Here is a 19747-nt window from a genome sequence, read left to right as displayed (position 1 = left end):
TGATCCCTTCTGACCTTAGAGTTTATGAGTCTATGAGAATAGGTCGAAAATGCACAGTATTACTGACAATATTTCAGGCTCTCCAGGGCAACTATCTGACACCATGGATTGTGAGGTCACACAGTGTCCAATAAGCCGCTGAAATATTATAACACACCTGACTTTCAAAGCCTAAAACTATAAGGCAAGTAGACAGAAATGCTGTCATGTGTCAATACAAAAAGCTATACAATGTGATAGCTTGGAGAAGGAGGCTCAGCTATAGCAGTTAAACTTCCCTATGGACTAGCCACCACTAGTTCTTGATTTCTTTGTAGGCTTTAACAGAGGAGCCAAGAGAACCTGCACTGGGAGGGTGACCCACGCGTGTCCCTTTGCTAGTGGAATCAAAGCTGGGAATCACAGCAGTGACTGCACTATCTGTTGACAGTGGCTCCAAGGAACTGCAACAGTGTGCAGAATATGTGGGTAGGGCCCCGGAGGAGTGATGTCATAGCTGTGAGACAGAGCCAAAGACAACACTGCCCCTCTATGCTCTCCTTTCTGAAGGGACAATTCTCCACAACTCCCCACAACTGGATCATAGCAACAAACCGACTGTACAGTGGTGAAATTTTAACCCTTGAAAGTATAAGAGAACCGAAGTCAGGAATGAAATCTAGAGGAGAGATTGAGAGGCTGTTCCAAGACCTGTTCCGATTACTACTCACTAGAGCTGGTCACATTTTCCACATTTTTTTCCACAATGAAAAAAGGACACTTTTTTTTTTTTAAACAACCCACCGACACTTTTCGTGAAAGATTATCAGCTTTTCCTGTTTTTTATGACATTTTCCAAGGTATTTTAACTCAAATTTTTACTCAGTACCAATATGAAAATATGGTTTTCAGAAAATGAAAAAAAAAAAAAGATTATGAAAAAGGTTTCATGAAAAATTTCAATAAAGATACTGAAAAAAATTCATAACCTCCCCACCCCTGCCAAAATTGGTACATTTTCCATGCTGCCAAATGGAAATAATTTCAAAATGTGGCACAAAATCAGTTTCTGCTTTCCCCCCAAACTATTATACTACTCATAAAAATCTCTCAAATGTATCAGATTATTTTGTAGTTTAACACCCTTCTCCACATCTCCCACCATGTCTGCCCACTCCTTTGCCTGTCTGTGTCTGCTCTACCAGTCTTTATTTTATGTAATTTGTTGCCAGTACTGAAATTTGTACCCTGTTGGGAGATCTCCCTCCATCCAGGCTAGATCTGTAATTACATGACTCCTAGAAGTACTCGTAAATGAATTACAGGCTGCTTGTTTATTTCCTAGCCAGAGGGTTTGAGGGTTTATAATTGTATTAGAAGGTATTCTTAAAAACAAGTAGCTGTACTTAAATACAAACAGCCAAGTTTGCCTCTTCTTCACACCCCCCAGAATCTAAGACGAATGCTATGAGCTTGTTGCAAGACGATGCAGTACATTTTCTTGTATGAGATGTAGCACATTCAGCCCCATCAAATGCTGTCACTGAGCTAATAATCAATTACTCCTTTATGAATTACCTTGTTTTCATTCTTGCTGCAAGGAACAATTTGTCTTCTGTAGACTTGGCAGAATCCATAGAAATGTTTTCCAGTCCCCTGACTGGCCTATCTTTTTATCTACCTTTCTCACGTTCCCCGTTCAAATACAAAGCTTACTGGACTTCACCTTAACTTCTCATTCAGTGCAGTCAAACTCAGATCTTATGCTGCATACAATTAGTGGCCCTGTCCTCAGTTGTGATGGGGCTGCTTTGCACCACTCAGCTAACGCAAAACACCACCAGAACTGGCAGAACCAGCCTCAGGACGGTCACTCTGGATTAAGGAGAATCCTCTGGTGGCAGAGACTGCGTTCAACTTCCTACAACCCACTGTAGCCAGAAGAGGGGCTGCCCCATGCCCTAGCAATCCCCAAGAGCTGTAACAACCCCTTGGGGATATTGGAAGCTATAGTAAGTTAGACGTGAAGGCTGCTCTTATGCCAGGTGACCGGGCCCAACACAGTGGCCCAGGATCAGGGGAGTGGGTAGGCTGCCTTCAAACTATCCTTGCACTCTTCCTCCTGCACTGTGGTTGAACACTCCTTGACCACAGTCACTATATTTACGGTACAGTTACATTAACCGGACTTTTATTTCATGACTTGTTTAATGTGTGCAAAAGAAAAAAATTACTCCCCCATTCTTCCACTGACAGGAAGCAGTATTCTGTTTTTCTCTTTCTCCATATCTCCTAAGAAGCTGATGAGCTCTGTCTGCATGAGAAATCAATGTAGTGCTCTCCGACTGAATGCAGCAAGAATTCTGTGTAGTGCTGGCTCTACCTGTGTCAGTTTCTTAGGGAGGCTGTGCAGCTTTAAATCAGCCCAGGTAGACTGATTTCTTATTGCTGACTGGTGCATAATTGATGTAAGTACAGGCTCAGCCTAGGAAGCAGATGACTGCTAAAGCAAGGCATCGAAGTGCACTGCTGTACTGTTATGAATCCCTAACACACTTGCCTACAATTACACATCTGGGAGCAGTAAAGCAAACAGCTTATGCTAAATGCCTGCCATAGTGGTACGTCACTCTGAACTACACCGAAAAGCTGAGCTGGATCAGATAGGGACTGAGGATTTTTCTTCTTGATCACTGGGCTGGAACCAGTCTTTGGAATACAGTTTACTGGTCCTGAAAACATTCTGTTCTGGTCTAGCAGTGTTTCCAGCCCTAGAACGTTCAGTTATTGGATTTTTAAGATGCACTGTTCTCATTGCCATATTACTTTCTTTATTTTTCTCTCCCTTCCTCTGCACTTCTGACAAAACTTCAATACCCAGTATCTCGAACTGCTAGAGTCAGAGATTTTTACTTTATACTAGCCCTTCTAGAGAGACTGCTATTTCCTTTCCTCCTTCATTTCAATTCTGACATGGCTTCGGACGCTACCAGAATGACAGGACATTTAGATTCACTGATCTGCAGTATGCCATTGGAAAGCAACAATTCAAGCTTTGCCAAGGATACTGTATCCGTTCTTATCCCTCACAGTTGATGAGACAGACCATAAAACTCTCACAGGCCGCTCAGTCAAAGAAGATTTTTGGACACTAGTGCAGTACCTCAGACCACCATTTCCAGTTCCCTGGTATCACAGGAGCCTCTGGATATTCACCTAATTACATACACAGCTCCTAGTTGAAGATCTGACCACCACCCTGTGCTGTAGGATTCATTCACGCTACTTGTAAATGTCAGTGGGTATCTTACATAGGGCCTGTCTACACTGTGGATATTTGTAATGTAAATACAACAGAGAAACCCCTTTTGTAGATGTGCTGCACTAGTATAAAATGTGGCTTCCCTTCAATGTGACTTACCCTGGTTTCAAACCAGGGTAACCACACTACTGCAAGCCCTGTATCATTACTTGTATTACACCACAGCCTAGGGTGTGTCTACATTGCAGTAAAACACCTGCAACTGGCCCATGTTGGCTGAGGCTGGGGGGCTATAAAACTACAGTGTAGACATTCAGGCTAGAGCTGGAGTCCAGGCTGTGTCTGGAACCCTCCTGCCTCTCAGGGCCCAAACATCTACCCTGCAATTTTGTAGCCCCAAAGCCGATCCCCTGCGAGCCTGAGTCAGCTGACACAGGTCAGCCGCAGGTGTTTTATGGCAGTGTAGACATACCCCGAGAGGCCCCCCAACCAAGACTGGGGCCCCACATCATGCTAAGCACTGTACCCACACATGCTAACAGACAGCCCATTCTGTACAGGGTTTACAATCTAAATAGAAATGACAGCCAAAGCATAGGAGGGGAAATTGAAGCACAGGGAGGTAAAGTGACCTGCTCATGGGTCACACAGTATCAGCGACAGGAACAGAACTCTGGTCTCTTGGCTCTCAGTCCAGCATGCTATCCAATGGACCACATGTTAGTATTCTATCAAAGCAGTTCATCTACAATGGGCATGTGTAGAGCGGTCCCTATTCCTTTTCTTTGCCTTTCACAGCTATAAGAACACCAATACTATAGCTTCCTCCTCTATCTGTTTGATTACATAATGAAATACTCTTAACAAGATCCATTTTATACAGAGACCTCTTTACATCAATAATTAATGAAAAAGAAAAGTCCAGTACATCAACAAAAAAGCTACAGAAAAGGGACTTTAGGCTTTCTGTGAAACACACTGTAACACAGGAACATGCTGCAGCGCTCTGAGACCATGTCTGGGAGCCAGAGTCTCCTGAGTTCTAATCCCAGTCCTTACAACTCCTCTACTGATACAAGTAAATCATTTAATCTATTTGCTTTAATTGCCTACTGGTAAATTTGGGATCAGTAGAGGTATTGTGAGGATTAGTTCCCGAAAAGCACTTGCATGGATAAACAAAAAACCAAACACACACACACACACAGAGAATTAGCCTGTGGGACTCACTGTCACAAGATATAAAGGCCAACAGTTAAGCAACATTCAAACCAGGATAGGACATTTATACAAACAACAACAGCGTCCCCTGCTACATTATACATATGGAATAAAAATGTATAAGGGACACAAACCCTGGAGGGTGTTAGCTAGCTACTAATTTATGGGGATTAGCAAGGAATTTCCCCTTTGGACAGATAATTCCACGGTTGACTATTAGGGGATTTCTTGCACCTTTTTCTGAAAACTCTTCTACTAGCTACTGTCATAGAGGCTTTCTTCAGCGAGAGGACCTCAAGGCTTAGCTGCTAGTAATGAGCTCCCAAGCTCTTGCAGATTTAGCAGGACTGAGAGATCAGCACTGAGAGTTTGGCATTGGCTAGGCTGGTAACCCTCTGTGTCTACAAAAACTATTGTGATTTCTAATCCATGCACTCATACCTGTCTCTACTGTTCCCTCGTCGTCCCTCCTGTGCTTGCTTCCAGTAGTTTCTGCTTACTGTCTAAATCCAAGATTGTGTGCTTTCTGGGGCAGAGACTGTGTTATTAGATTGTACATTAGGGTCCTAACCCTCTTCCGAGATCCATAGGTACTAACATAATAAAAATAACAAATAACGTATCTAATGTACGAAATCTGAAGAAGTTGATTGAACATGACATCCCCCTACCTTCTGTCAGTCAGCAGACATGCTGGCCAGTGCAGCTGGCTCTGGACTCAGACTTTGACAATTAAAACACAGGACAAGTTTAAGTTCACCACAGAATGAACAGCAGTAAACTGGTTTGCAGAGCGGTAGCTGCGTAAGAGGCTGGCAAGAAGGATGGCAGAACAATCTGACCTGACCTGTCTGATAATGTTCTTCCTACTAGAACTATGGGGGACAACTAGAGAGAAAGACAGACAAAATGGTGGTGAGAATGTGTATGAAAACACTGCAGCTCATAACAAGATTGCAGGCAGCTTCTCTCTTATTTTGAGAACTTGACACCCTCTAGTGGTGCAGCAGGGAAGAGAGGATTAGTACATAGTTTGTTCAGTTCAAAGGAAACCTGTAGGACTGCCGGAGTTTTTCTTCCTTAGAAGACGCATTTCTAGTTTCTTGTTTGGGTCAACAAGAAGCTTAGACCTTACCTCTCCCCTCCCCCACTTCAGACACACTCACAGTGGATCTAGGTAAAAAGAGGCACCCTGACCCTGGGCTGTTCTGTCTTCCAAGGAGAGAACGGGTAGTGCAAAGGACTCCACCCACACTGCAGGGCTTATAGCAGCAGACACACGCACGCACGCGATTACTACACACACACACACGATTACTCCAATTTACTGGTGCCTCCCAGCCTTTGCAGTTCACATTCAGGCTTCCCTTGAGTTCACCGACTATATTACTCTACTACAACAGGAGAAAAAGCACATCCCCCTGTCCCTGTACTCTACGAGGCACTTACTCCATTGCTTTCCTCTTCCCTGTCCTAGATGCACACAACCCGCTCTCGCCTCCAGCACTGCAGGACTGTCTGATGCCAAGGCAACTCCATGCGTGAGGCTTAAAACAAACAACAAGGGAGGGTCTAAGAATCTGCTGCTGAAACACACACAGCCTCCACCACCAGGGCAAAAGCTGCCTTCTCGTCTCCCTCCCTTCTCCTTGTGCAGAAGTGTTATTTGTTAATATGCTTGGTGCTTTACAAGACACAAGATGAATGCCTTGAAGAGCTTAATGCCTGAAAGATGAAAGGCAGACAGTGGATGTACTGGGAATCCCAAACGAAGCAAAACAGATGGTTCAAATGTGTCGCCTGATGGGGGTTGTTTTGCTCGAGGAGGTTGGCAGGAATGCCCCAAACGATATGGCTATGTAGTTGACACATTTTGAGGAGAAAATACCCATTTCATGCATATACCAGCTGATGAACTCCAATTAGTTTTCCTTAAAAGCGTGAGCTAGATAGAAAGCTAGCCTCGACAGCATGCCAAAATTGGTAATGCAGTCAAAACTGAGCTGGTGCCACCAAATGTTCTAAGCTCACAATCATTGTGAATATATATATTTACAAAATACTTCATTAAATTGGAGTTAAGGTTGCTATCGTGGGGCAGAACACGGGATTTCAAAATCTGACCCAAATATCAGAAAAAAAACGAAGAAATACGTCATTAAGAACATCACAAAGAAGAATGTTGGCATTACAAAAGCAAACCAACAATAACTGGCATCATCTTGACAGATAAGCACCTCCCCTTGACCCCAATCAGAGGCATATATACATAGCACCTCAAAAAATCAGGGCACATATAGATAAATCATCACCTGGAGTCACTTTGAGAGGTTAGGCATAGCCATGCCTTGAAAAGCAGCAGGCAACCTCTACCCCACTGTGGCATGATGTGCATTCAGTGTTGGCTGTCTTCTCCCCCATGTGTTCTGGGGCACTAAGCAAAACAACTAAGGCAACACTACAAACACCACATTTAACAGTCGATAAACCAAGTGTGGGGAGCAAGCTGGATCCAGACAAAGGCTGTTCCCTGTATCTCCACATCTTGGTGTTATCACTGAATTTGGAAACGCTGTTCCCTGCCCACCCATGCCTGTCTAACCAAACACTTACCATTGCCATGAGGCACACCGATTCTCTCACTGTGGCAACAGTACTCAGCAGGGCTGCAAGGACCAGAATCATGGTCAGACATATCCCGCTGTAGAATGCTGGAGGAAAGACGCACATCGGAGTTTTAGCAAGACATGAAGCCCTAGCTGCCTTTCTTTCACCTTAAGCAGGGTTGGGCTCCCTTTGACAAGCAAGCTTTATAAACTAAAGCTCTCAGAAGAGCTTGCCTTTCATGAGGAACTTCTGAATTTTTGCTTCTCAAGCTATGAGGTTGGCAAGTCTGAGAACACCACAGAGCTCAAAATCTTGGCAGGTAGTGCCAGTCCCCTCTCACAGCAAAAGCACAATAACCTTCCCCATCCTGCCCAAATCTGCTGAAATCTTAAGGAGGGTGACATAATTTTGTGTCAGGACAGAGATTTAAGATATAGAAACTGAAGACATTCTACTCTGCTGAACCTGAAAAGAAAGGACTGTGTTAAAGGGTGTACACAAGAACGGCCATACTGGGTCAGACCAATGGTCCATCTAGTCCAGTATCCTGTCTTCCAGCAGTGGCCAATCCCAGGTGCTTCAGAGGGAATGAACAGAACAGGCAACTGAGTGATCCATCCCCTGTTGTCCACTCCCAGCTTCTGGAAGTCAGAGGCTAGGGACACCCAGAGCATTGGGTTGCATCCCTGACCATCTTGGGTAATGGAAGTAATCTTGGTAAATTGAGTTAATCTTTTTATTAAAACTTTCTAATACTAAAATGACAAGAAAAAACAGAAAAATGCCCTCTCTCTGGGCTTGTCTGTATGAACACTTAGTTTGTGGCAATCTGGGGTGTAAATCTACTCAGCACTAGCCTGGCATTGGCCACTGTCAGAAGACAGGTTACTGGGCTAGATGGATCTGTGTTCTGACTCAATATGGCCATTCTTATACTGTGCACTTAAAAGCTTTGATCTACGCCACTTTGAAATGGGATAGATCATAGTGCACTAGGAAACTTTTAGTGCACAGCAACAGGGTCCACATGGACACTTAGAGCGCAGCAGATTAGTATGGAGTAGATTTATACCCCAGTTTGCCATGAACTAAGTATTCGTATTGATAAGCCCTGTGGGTGCAGAGAAGACTAATCGGAGTTAAACTATTGCAGTATAAAGGAGTCTGCATGCTCATATTGGATGTGGCTGTAATATAGATCATGGAAGACCCTCGCTCTGCAGGGTACAGAACAGACAAAATAAGAGGTAGTCTCTGCCCCAAAGACCTTACAATCTAAGGCCCTGCTCCCACAAACTCTTGCCTATATGCTTAATTTTACACACGAGTCGTTCCATTGACTTCAATGTGACTATTTTTGTATGTGAAGCTAAGCAGATACTTAAGTGCATTGCTAGATCAGGGTCTAAAAATGGACAAGATACAAAGGGATTGGGTTGCAGGAGAATGCAAGAGACTTTCACCTTATCCAGTGTTCATCTTTATATGACTAACTTGCCCCACCACACCAAGTTTATAAACCTTTGCGCAGTGTCGTCATCCCCGCCCTTTGCTCCCATAGTTCCAGCAGAACCATGTGCCCTGGAAACATGCCAGGCCACTTTGTTATTTTTGCCAGAAGATCACAAGTCCCCTTTACAATTATCTCTGTGCTCAGATAAAGATCCTACTGAATCACAGAGTGCTGAACAGGAGCATGTGTTCCAGTACCCACTATCAGGAGCTTACGCATTGCTAATCTTGTGCAACAGTCGCCTCCTACTTCCTGGCCAGAGCAGAGTCTAGCTGACACCCAATGGGAGAGTTCAGGAGCTGCGCTGATGCTGAAAGCTCTTCAACCCAGAGCTCACATCTTACTTTCTGTTCACCTATGTCCCCCTTCTATCCCACACAAATATAAATGTCCACACTTTTAAAGGGCCCCATGGCTTGTGTCTTATAATGTGCTCCTTTCTGTGGTCCTATCCAGCCTCTCACTTCCACTGTGAGTTCTTCTTAAGCTCCTCCCATACCTTTGGGCCTACTTATAGAATATTTATAACTCTCTCTGCTTTGTCTGTAATAGGAGAAGCATGGGGGACAACAGTGGACTCAGCAGTGCTGAGGCACAACGAACAGTGTTCCCCCACCAAAAGGCCAAGCAAGTGTTTCTCATACAGAAAAGAGGTACCTTGCCTCTGTAGTGGCCACACTACACACCTAACTGGGATCCCACTTCATGTGAAGTCTCTGAATTTCCTTTCACTGCATCCTAATTTTACATAGCTCCAAAGTTGCTGGCCCTCACAGGACATCTCAGTTGGTCTAAAAAATGCGGCACTTACCGACATTGTGGAAGATTCTATAGGGGTTAGCCTCAGAGGAGACCCCACTGATTACACTGAAGTGAGCCCCATAGTGGGTGATAATGGTCAGTATGGTGACTGCCAGCCCCAGCAGCTGAAAAACAGAGATTTTACTGAGGAAGGAAAGTAGCAAGTGCAGGATTCACAAAAAAAACTACTGCAGAACTTATGAAATGCTATCAGGTACCCTCAGATACTTCAATCCATGCTCGAAGGAAAATAACCTGTTCCCTGAGAGAGTTAGTTTACAGTATATACCTAAAAGTCACATGTGAAGGGAACCCCTGGGCAGATTAATAAACTCTTTGGACAATGCTGTATAATTACTGCATATAAAACCACTCACTCAATCCCTTGGACTCTGCTACCAGAGGAAATTGTAATCGTTGGGAAAAACCAGAGGAATCATATTTTCACGGACGTCCCTTTCAATGTATTAACATTGATATCTAAATACTACAGGAATTGGTGCAAATTCTGACGTGTGTGCGTGAGAGGGATGTTATTAACTTCAAGAATGGTCCTGGGTCAGATTGCGTTCTCTGCTCTTGCTCTTGAACAATTTGTAGTGTTTTCTGCGGAGTGGAGGGTGGCTTAGGTGTACTGTTATCTCTGCTAAGGAAAAGGCAGTGTAAATAGATGAGTCTTGCACTGTGCTTTAAGGCTTTGTCTGCACTAGCCTTTTTCCTCTAAAATTTCCCAGTGTTGCTGTCATTTCAGCTCCATCAATGATAGGGCTACTGTAGACGACACACTGAGTGACCACCAACGTTTTAACCACTGTGTTGTCTAACCTGCTCAGAGCCTGTTAGATGGTGGCTGCAGGACTGGCCTTACCATGAGGTGAACTGAGACGGCCGCCTCAGGTGCCAGACTACGGGGGGCGGGGAGGGGGCACTTGGACCCAGAGTGTAGAAAATGGTGTCTGCTGCTGGTGCATATGTATTCTCTCTGCTCTAGATGCACAGAGATGGTGGAGTGCTGTGCTGGAGGAAGGAGGGCACAAGAGACATATCAAGCAGGCAAGAAAAAAGGTGAGAGGGAATAACAGAAAGCAGCAGGAGCTGCAGGGAGAGAGAAGAGGAGGAGCCTCTTATGTACCTCTCTGGCACCCCCAGGATCCTGGACTGATTAACACCAGCTTCTCAGGGAGCTTCCTGTTTCCTGCTGCTTCCCTGAACCCACTTGAGGAGAACAGGCAGTCAGCTGAAGTAACAGGAGCCAGTTAGGCCCTTAATGACAGGTTTCAGAGTAACAGCCGTGTTAGTCTGTATTCGCAAAAAGAAAAGGAGTACTTGTGGCACCTTAGAGACTAACCAATTTATTTGAGCATGAGCTTTCGTGAGCTACAGCTCACTTCATCAGATACATACCTTAAGACGCTGATATCTTCCCTCACTCAGGCCCTGCTACCAGCCTGCTTATTTGTCCCCTTCAATTGAGTGTTGAGAGCCACTATAGCTGGCACAGAACAGCAGCCATGAGTGAAAGAAGAAAACCCCCCTCTGGGGCAGCATTCAGAAAAAGAAAGAAAGCAAAGGAAGCTTTTCTATCTAAGCAGGAAGGAGCTCTCCTGAGATACATAGACACAAATGTCCACGGTGAGCCTTCCGGCCCCAGTGAGGATGTGAGTGGTGAGGAGATGCCTGATCTTCCAGTTAGTCAGAATGCAGGTGACCTGGCAGCTACTGCGGCATCCATATCTCCATCTTAAATGGACGTAGCCATGCACATTCCTGAAGGAAAGTATAGATCAGAGAAGAGTGTGGTGGAGGCGCAAGAAACAGCTGCTGCTGAGTTTAGTTCCTTAAGTCTAGATGATCCAGGACTGTGGACCCACTTGAGCCTGAGGGACTTCCTTGTAGTGCATGGGCCACAGCAAGTGAAAAACTTCATGTTCCCCAAAGACAATGAAAATAGAAGTTTCCATCCAACATATTACTGGTGTGAAATCCCCAATGGTGACAAAGTGGAGAGGCCATGGCTTATGTACTCAAAAACCCAGAATGCTGCATACTGTTTTTGTTGCAAACTCTTCCAGTCTAATGTTCCAGCCACATTGGGTTCTACAGGAACAAAGGACTGGAAAAATCTGGCTAGAAATCTGGCATGCCATGAGAAGACAGCACATCACCAGAGAGCATTCCATAGGTGGAAAGAGCTTGAGATGAGACTAAGGTTAAAGGCCACCATAGATGATCAGCAACAAGAGAAGATTGTATCGGAGTCTCTTTACTGGCAAAATGCTCTGAAAAGGCTCATTGCCATTGTGAGAATGGTTGCTACTCAAAACCTAGCACTGCGTGGCACTTCAGATCAGCTGTATGTGCCAGACAATGGAAACTTACTTAAAATTGTGGAGCTGGTGGCTGAATTTGATGCTGTACTCCAGGAGCAACTAAGAAGAGTCACCCCTCAAGAAATGTACACACACCACTACCTTGGAAAAACAATTCAATATGAGATCATACAGTTACTGGCAACAAAAGTCAAACAGAAGATTGTGGCAGGTCTGAAGTCAGCAAGATATTACTCTGTTATTCTGGACTGCACACCTGACATCAGCCATACGGAACAAATGACTTTAATGGTGCATTTTGTAACAATGACAGAACCTAGTGAAAATGTCCCTGCAACGATGACTGTCAGAGAGCATTTTCTAGAATTTATTGACATTGATGATACTACAGGAGCTGGTATGACAAATGTGCTTATTAAAAAACTGGAAGATACAGAAATTGCGATAGCTGACATGAGAGGTCAGGGCTACAATAATGGTGCCAACATAAGAGGAAAGAACGGAGGAGTGCAGACACGGATCTGAGAGTTAAACCCTCAAGCTTTTTTTGTCCCATGCAGTTCTCATTCACTGAACTTGGTGGTCAGGTCAGTGATGGAGCATCAGCTTCCAGTGAGGCTGCTGAATTCTTTAATGTAATTCAAAGCATCTATGTATTTTTCTCTGCAGGAAGAAGGCAGAATTGAGACCTTTCAAAGTTTTGGCCCAAGCGAGGGGGCACGGGGGCATCATTTGAGCTCCCCGCCTTAGGTGCCAAAATGTTGTGGGCCGGCCCTGAGTGGCTGTCTGAGCTATGCTAGTGCTCCCACCATTGCTACCAAGAGTAGAGCTGAAATAGGCATATCAACAGTGGGGAAATTTAAAATAAAACAAAACCCTAGTGTAGAAAATCTGAAAGAGGCAAGACATGAATTCATCCTGATCTCCTGAGGTGGGGTCCTCTAAATTCAGGCTTCCCTCAGAATGCCTCCTCTCCAGGTTCAATTAACTTTGTTTAGGGAGGCATCAACAACTGCATTACATGCATACAAAACCTTTAGAATCTGCAATATTTTCCATATTCACAAGGAGAAGAATCCTCCACTCATAAAAGGACATCCTGGAAATTCAAACTCTATAGTGGAGAATCAGAAGTAACCATGTATGTGTTAAACATTGCAGTTAACTATTCCTCTAAGTGTAACCTTATTACCTTTTCAGATGATGACCAACAGATTTTTCCTAAGAAGCATAGTTTGGTAGATTAAATATACTGTGAGCCTAAGAACCCCTCAATGCCAACTGGTAAAGGGTTCACTCTTCTAGAACAACAACTTAGCAGTCCTGACACACTCATTACACTTAGCACACCGCTTTCTAGTATTTATCCGTAAAGAATATCATGCAAGGTCTCTAATAAAAGCTTATGTCATATTGATCCTCAATCGTTGTGAGATGTATGTAGAGATGACACAGAGTGGTGTATAAATACTGAAAATATGTTTTAAAATCTGTGTCCAAGGTAGAGCTGATAAACAGGTTTTGGAGACACAAACAACAGTAGCTGGTTCCATAAGAGACCACCTTGTCTAATATCCTGGGACCAACATGGTACTAAAACACTGCAAAAAGACACCAGAAACTAAACTGAACCACAAAGGGTCATCCTGACTCTGGGGAGGAAACAATGGATTTTGGGGGACTATAAGAAGAAGGCAAAAGGCAGTACACTTTGTATTCATGAAAGAGAGATCCCAGCCACATTGCTTGGAGATGCTGGGAGGTTACTTTAGGTGAGATAAACTACTTTAGACAAGGATTTAGTCTGTTAAGTTTAGACTCTAAGAAGTGTGTTACACTTTTTGTTTAATATGTAACGATTTCTGTTTCCATTATTACCCTTACTCGTTATCTTTTAAATCTTAATCTTTGATAATAAACTCATGACTATTTTCACTAGAAATCTATCTCAGTGCTGTGATGTTACAGAAGAGTTGATCCTCAGCTGAATCGAACAAGCTAGTGTACACACTGTCCCCTTGGCTAGCAAACCTGCTATTTCTGTGAGTGTTCACTAGTTAAGGGCTGGACGCTGCGCGAGTACTCCAAGGACTCAGGGGTTGAAGTGTACTTATTACTAACCTGCACAGAGACAGCAAGGCCTGCAAGGCAGTGCTTGGGTTGATAGAAGCTGGTGATTTCAGGGAGGTGAGCTACGTCAGGCACAGGCTGATTCACACTAAGGGCAGGTAGCAGTGAGGTGTCTCACAGCTCTGGTGCCATGAGGGAGTGCCACGTAGACAGTAGTAGTTTTGCCCAATTTCAGTACCACAGAACTTAAAACACTTATACATACACAGTAAAAGGTTTGGTCCAGCTTCATTCAGCTCAGATTTCCAGCAGAAATACCAATCTAAACAAATCCTCATGGCCTCACTATTGATGCATGTTATTGTCTGTATCCATTTGTAAAGGATACAAATAAACTAAACTTGAGCTAAGCACCTCCCCCTTCAACAGGTTTGAGTGCAATTCTACCTTGAATAAGTCGTATACTTCATAAGCACAATGGCAGCCCTTCTCTGAAGGGAGAACAATGTACTGCAATTAGAGCTAGTCAACTAAGTTTTGAATTTACATTTTTTTCAATGAAATTTTCCCCACGTTTCCCCCCCTCCAGTCTTTTTAACCAACTATAGAGCTATATTCACTTAAATATTCACTTGTTTTCCTCTCTCTCTCTCTTTTTTTTCAAGGGGAGCAAATTGTAGTGCAGTTTTCCCAGAACTCCTTGGAAGAGTTCACCAAATTTCCTCACGTTTGCTTCTCCACAGCCGCTCAACCAGAACTATAGAGTTTGTAGTACAGAGTCAGAAGATTCCAAAAGTTACATTCTATCCAATATCTGTACCAGTAGACAGGCTTCTGTCAGACTACAAAGATGCTCTAGCTTATCCAACACATTTAAAACCACACGCACCTCAAGAAATTGTTCATCCAAGTGCAATAATTTTTTTTTTAAAAAAGAGAAGCATGAGAAGATATCCCTGTCCTCATCTTAAAACTACCATGTCTGATGGCAGCAACAAATTTCTTACTTAAAGGCTAGCTCAGAATTGTGAAAGAGTTGCATTACAGTGACACTTGAGAAACCAAAAGCTTATCGGCGACAGAAGGCAATGCTGGGGAGTAGCGATAACAGTTCAGGATGCAGTAATTCATACAGTCTGCTTCTTTCACCCTAGACTTTCTCTGTCCTAAAACTGAAATGAGAGAAACAACTTTTACAGTTCCTTTTTAAGAAAGAATTTTAAGGTGGTCAGTTTACTTATCCCAGGTTTCCACTTCTGGTTGTTACCATGACAAAGAGGCTGGTCACTATCAGCTGGCATTTGGTGGTCCTGACCCAGTGTCTCTGTCCCATGTTATCCTCTTCTCACTCAGTACTGGCAGTCAGTCCCTGGAGAACAGTGCTTCAGCTAAGCTGGGGCAGCTCACAGGAGAAGCTGTCAGTAGTGCATCTTGGGAAGTGTAGTCCTACTACACGCTGACACACCTACCGCAAAATGGATTATTATTAACAGCACTTTTCATCCAAGGCTCTCAGTGTTTATAACAGTTTTATTATTAGCTATGAATATGAGAGCTTGAAATGAATCTTTTTTTTTTAAATTCGTGAGATTTTAAAGTCAAATTTATTGAAATACTTATAAAAATGGTGATTGAAATTTGTCATTTTACTGACATACAGTGCTTTGATAAATTAAAATTTTCAGTAGCTATTTTTATAATGTTTTTGGTAAAAATAAGTCACCAGGAAAAGGAAAATTTTGAAAAAATAAAGTTTCACAAAAAGCTTTGGCGTTTTTGAAAAAAAAAAATCCATTGATTGAAGAAAATCATTTTGTATGAAAAATGTCAGCCTGCTCTGGATAACAAGATATTACTTCCCTTGCCCCAAAAATACAATCCTCTCTGACTCAAGAACCTATTAACATCCAGATTTCTGAATGAGAGAGAAAAACATTTAAGAGCAATTCTATTCTGAGAAGTGATTGTGTAAAAGTGGTACCGTCTCATGCAAAAGACCTTTTGTCTGTGTATACAGAGTAATATCTGGTTATCTTAGTGTCTAATGCAAGTTGACTACTTTCTTTTACTCCCATTAGTGCTGCAGACCCATACACAGCTAGGAGAAAGCGAGCTGGGTTCTAATCCTTTTTGTGCATTGTCTGGAATTTGGTAAACAATTTTGTAATCAGTTGCACCTGTGCAAACCCTCAGAAGGCAATGGATGTTGCAGAGGTGTCACTGGAAACAGAATATGAAAAAAAAACCAAAAAAACAGAATTACCCAAGTATGTCTGAGGGTAGAATTTGAACTACAGAACCTTTATTGGGGCTGATGATATGGGAGAAGGAAAGAATCCAGGTTGACTCTCAGACCTGTGGTCGTGTTTGCATGGCTGGCAGAAATACACAATATCTTTCTAATTGAAAACAGAGCACACTTGATATGGAAATTAGAGACAAGCATGGACTCCCCCCTACAAACTTCCATCTTCACAGAGTTACCTCTCAGTTGTGCTGCACTTCGAACAGTAAATCCAAGTTTATATTTTCCCTAAGCAAATCATAATGAGCCGTAAGGACAATCTAGATGCAGTGTGACACCAAAAGAGGATGGAATCAAAGCATTCAGAATAAAATTGACTCATGTGCAGAGAGTCTGAGAGGAATCCTCTTTACTGATTAACACAGACATTCACAATAATCCTTAGCTTCAGGACCAGACTGATGGAAGAGAAGGGAATGTAATCAATGTCTTCCTTTTCTACTCATTAGTTTTACAGGTGGCACAATATCTACGTCGGTTGGTAAGGCTGAAAAGGACAGAGAGGAGGAACCAAAATAGGGAAAGAATAGAAACCACATGATACAAAGAGAAAGAACATCAAAGAGAAAACAGATTGTACAATGATTGCAGGGGAAAACAACCTGATGTTACACCATCTCAAGTGCAGCAGTATTTAGTAAAGTGAAAGCTTTCTTGTGGGTTTGCAACCAGGAAATGTTGGTAAATTTAATTCAAATCTTGCATCACTGTTTGTGAGAAGATGATCTTTGGAGAAAGAAAATAAATTGGAGGAAATATGGGCACTCCCTATATCAGAAGACATTCCTACCACAGCGGTTGCAAGAGGAAGGACAGTCCAGTGGTCAGACCACTAAACTGAGACGTGGGAGATTGAGTTTAATTCTCTGCTTTGGGCAAGTCACTTGATTTCTCTGTGCCTCATTCCCTATCTATAAAATGGGGGTGATACTTCCCCGCCAGCAGCGGGGTGAGGATAGATATATTAAGATTGCCTGGTGCTCAGATACAATGCTAGTGGAGGCCAGATAAGTAGAACTGTACAAGTTTTCGGTTTCCTGGCAATTCTGGTTTTGGGTTGAACTGCAAACAAAGTTTTTTTGAAATTTATGGTGATTCAAAGAGCAAAAAAATTGTTTTGGTTTGAATGAAATATTTTGTTTTGACCAAATCAAAAATGTTTCCTTTTGATTATGACCATTTTAAAAACATTTTTAAAATAAAATTAATTTTGAAACAAAGTTGTTTTGAACTGAAAAACCAAAACAGTTCATTTCAACATTTTTGAAATAAAATGTATTGATTTCCCCCCCCTTTTTTATTTTTAATTTCTCCCCCCTTCCCCCCGCCAAAACAGTTTGGAACATTTGTGGAACATTTTGATGTCACCAAATTGCATTTTTTTTGCTAAAGAGCTTTGGCTGGAAAATTTTCCCCAGCTCTACATATAGCAACTTACAAGGTGGAAAAGATTAAGGCAAGATGTGGGTGGTACCCAAATTTAATTTTTTACTGATATTGATTCCTTTTAGTATTGTAGGGCCAAAAGAGAGACAGTTTTATTCCAATTCCTTCTTGTACATTCTCAAAAGAAATGGCTACTATGATACAACCACTGCAAAGCCACTGAAGGCAGTTAAACAGATGTCTTTGAGGGCATAACTGGAAGACTTAGTTGCACACAGGTGTAATCTAACCAGCAGAAGTTTGATTGCAGGTGACAATGAATAAGAAGGATAGCACCCAGTCTGACTGCCACATCCCAAATTGAATTTACAGGCACGGCAGCTAGAGATTAACACATCATGAAATATTTAATACAGAATAATATGCAGAGACAATAAGGGACCGCACAACCCCATCTTTACACGTTGCATCCAAAGAAGTGGGTATTCACTCACGAAAGCTTATGCTCCAATACGTCTGTTAGTCTATAAGGTGCCACAGGACTCTTTGCCGCTTTTACAGATCCAGACTAACACGGCTACCCCTCTGACACATCTTTACACAGTAACTTTTCAAACCAACTGCACTTTACATGGTAATGAATGTTAGTATTATTCTTTTTAAAAAAGAAAACCCTCTGCTTTTCCTGTCTATCCTTTAGTTTCCTTCTGTAACCAAAATTCCATAATACATATTAAGGACAGAAAGAGAAAACCAGCAGCAAATTCACATTGCCCACTAGAGGTCCTCACAGGCTAGGAGAATGGGTTGGCATTCTGAAGTAACCAAGGTTTCAAGTTCACTTCTTGACACAGAACTTGCTTGCTTTCCTCCATTATCCGCAGACACTGCTTTTATCTACAAGACGTTTCCGAGGCCCTATCTATCCTATGGCAATTTCTCAAAGCTTTCCCACCATTGCTAATACTGGTTCAGCTCAACCGGTGTTATTAACGCTGGGAGCCCTAGTATAGAGAGAGGTTTGCTGGCTGCCCACAGTTCTATGCAGCATTTCAATTACAAGATGACACCGTGGTAAAAATGCTAGAAACCAATGAAGCTTTGTCTACATTAGGGCTGCCGTGGGGCCACTGCAGCTGAATAGTTGGTAGCGCTGGTAGGAATTTTTCCTCAAATATCCTACTGTAGACAAGGCCTTTGTGTTGCAGATGGGCAGGTGAGAAGAGGCATTAGATTGCGATTATGTTACACTAGGTCGCTATGAAACAGCATTTTACTGCAACAGCGCTTTGTTCTGTAAGGGGATTCCCCACAATAGCTTGTTTTTGGGAAAGCCTGCCCAACAATAGCTTTTGGGGGCTGCCCTGTCCTAAGAAAGCCTTTTCTTTTGGGGAAAGAGGTAGAGGGTCTCCTGCAATAGCATCTATACTCCATCTACCACACAAGATTTTTTGTTCAAAAGCTTACTGTAAGTTTCCTCTTCTTCTCCCTGGCCCCATCCCACAGCAGTGCGGGAAGTCCTGACCCATCTGATGCTTTCACCTAATCTCACAGGGGAGGAGTATACAGGCCAGTATGGAAATCATACAACTTATTTGAAGACTCCTTATCTGTGGCTTACCCAGCCAGCAGCTCACGTTGTCTCTCTGTGGAAGTCCTGCAGGTGGCAGCATCCTGGGTTAGGAAGGGACACTGCACCTGCATCCTCTCAGGGTCTTTAACAAACGAGCCTGAGATGCTCACCTGCCAAAAGACACGTCAAAGTTAAAAAATACAGACAATTGGGCAGGCTGCTTGTAGACCAGGGATTTTAATATATTATATAAAAATAATCCATTTAAACTGGTGGTGTCCCTTTAGAGGAGAGGAAAAAAGTCAAAATCCTGTGTGAAAATCTTACCTTCTATTGTCACAGACCACCTACAATTACTGTAACTGGATGAGATGGGGAGGGGACACTGTCATCTGCTATTTTCAATCTTTACTTTCTGCATTTGAGAGCATTTTGTAGATAGTTTCATCATTTCCTCTATGTAGACAATTGACTCCAAATCCTGTACGCATTCTGCATGGACAGATCCTTGATCTCGATTCTAGTGGGGCTCCTGCACAAGATAGTTTGCAGGTATTTGCCCTTATTCACATCCCCTGTCCACTAGATTTTCCCACAAGATAGCAAGGGAGAGAGACACTTTCTTACAGGACAGAAATAATTGGTTGTTTCCCCTGGATTCTGGCTTGCAGAAAGGAAGCCAAAGGCAGAATCTTCCTTT

The 19747-nt window shown here is 42.8% G+C and overlaps 1 protein-coding gene across 6 annotated transcripts in view; it reads right to left on the bottom strand.

The window, feature by feature from the left end:
- TSPAN32 (tetraspanin 32) overlaps positions 1–15158 on the bottom strand; it is a 72740-nt gene extending 57582 nt beyond the window's left edge. For all 6 annotated transcript variants that reach the window (XR_013346321.1, XM_077818270.1, XM_077818272.1 and 3 more), the window contains exons 1-3: positions 15051–15158; positions 9394–9508; positions 7076–7173 (exon numbers count right to left, since the gene is read on the bottom strand). Coding sequence is in view for 5 of the 6 variants with exons in the window: in XM_077818270.1 (XP_077674396.1) it covers positions 7076–7173; positions 9394–9508; positions 15051–15116 (279 nt within the window). In the remaining variant the exon portion in view is untranslated. The remainder of the gene's footprint in view (positions 1–7075; positions 7174–9393; positions 9509–15050) is intronic.
- Between the last annotated feature and the right edge of the window lie 4589 nt (positions 15159–19747).

The sequence above is a fragment of the Eretmochelys imbricata genome, chromosome 6 (assembly GCF_965152235.1).
Source record: "Eretmochelys imbricata isolate rEreImb1 chromosome 6, rEreImb1.hap1, whole genome shotgun sequence".
Classification (NCBI taxonomy): Eukaryota; Metazoa; Chordata; order Testudines; family Cheloniidae; genus Eretmochelys; species Eretmochelys imbricata.
The sequence above is the reverse complement of the archived record's forward strand: the minus strand, read 5'-3'. Positions and strand labels throughout refer to the sequence as shown.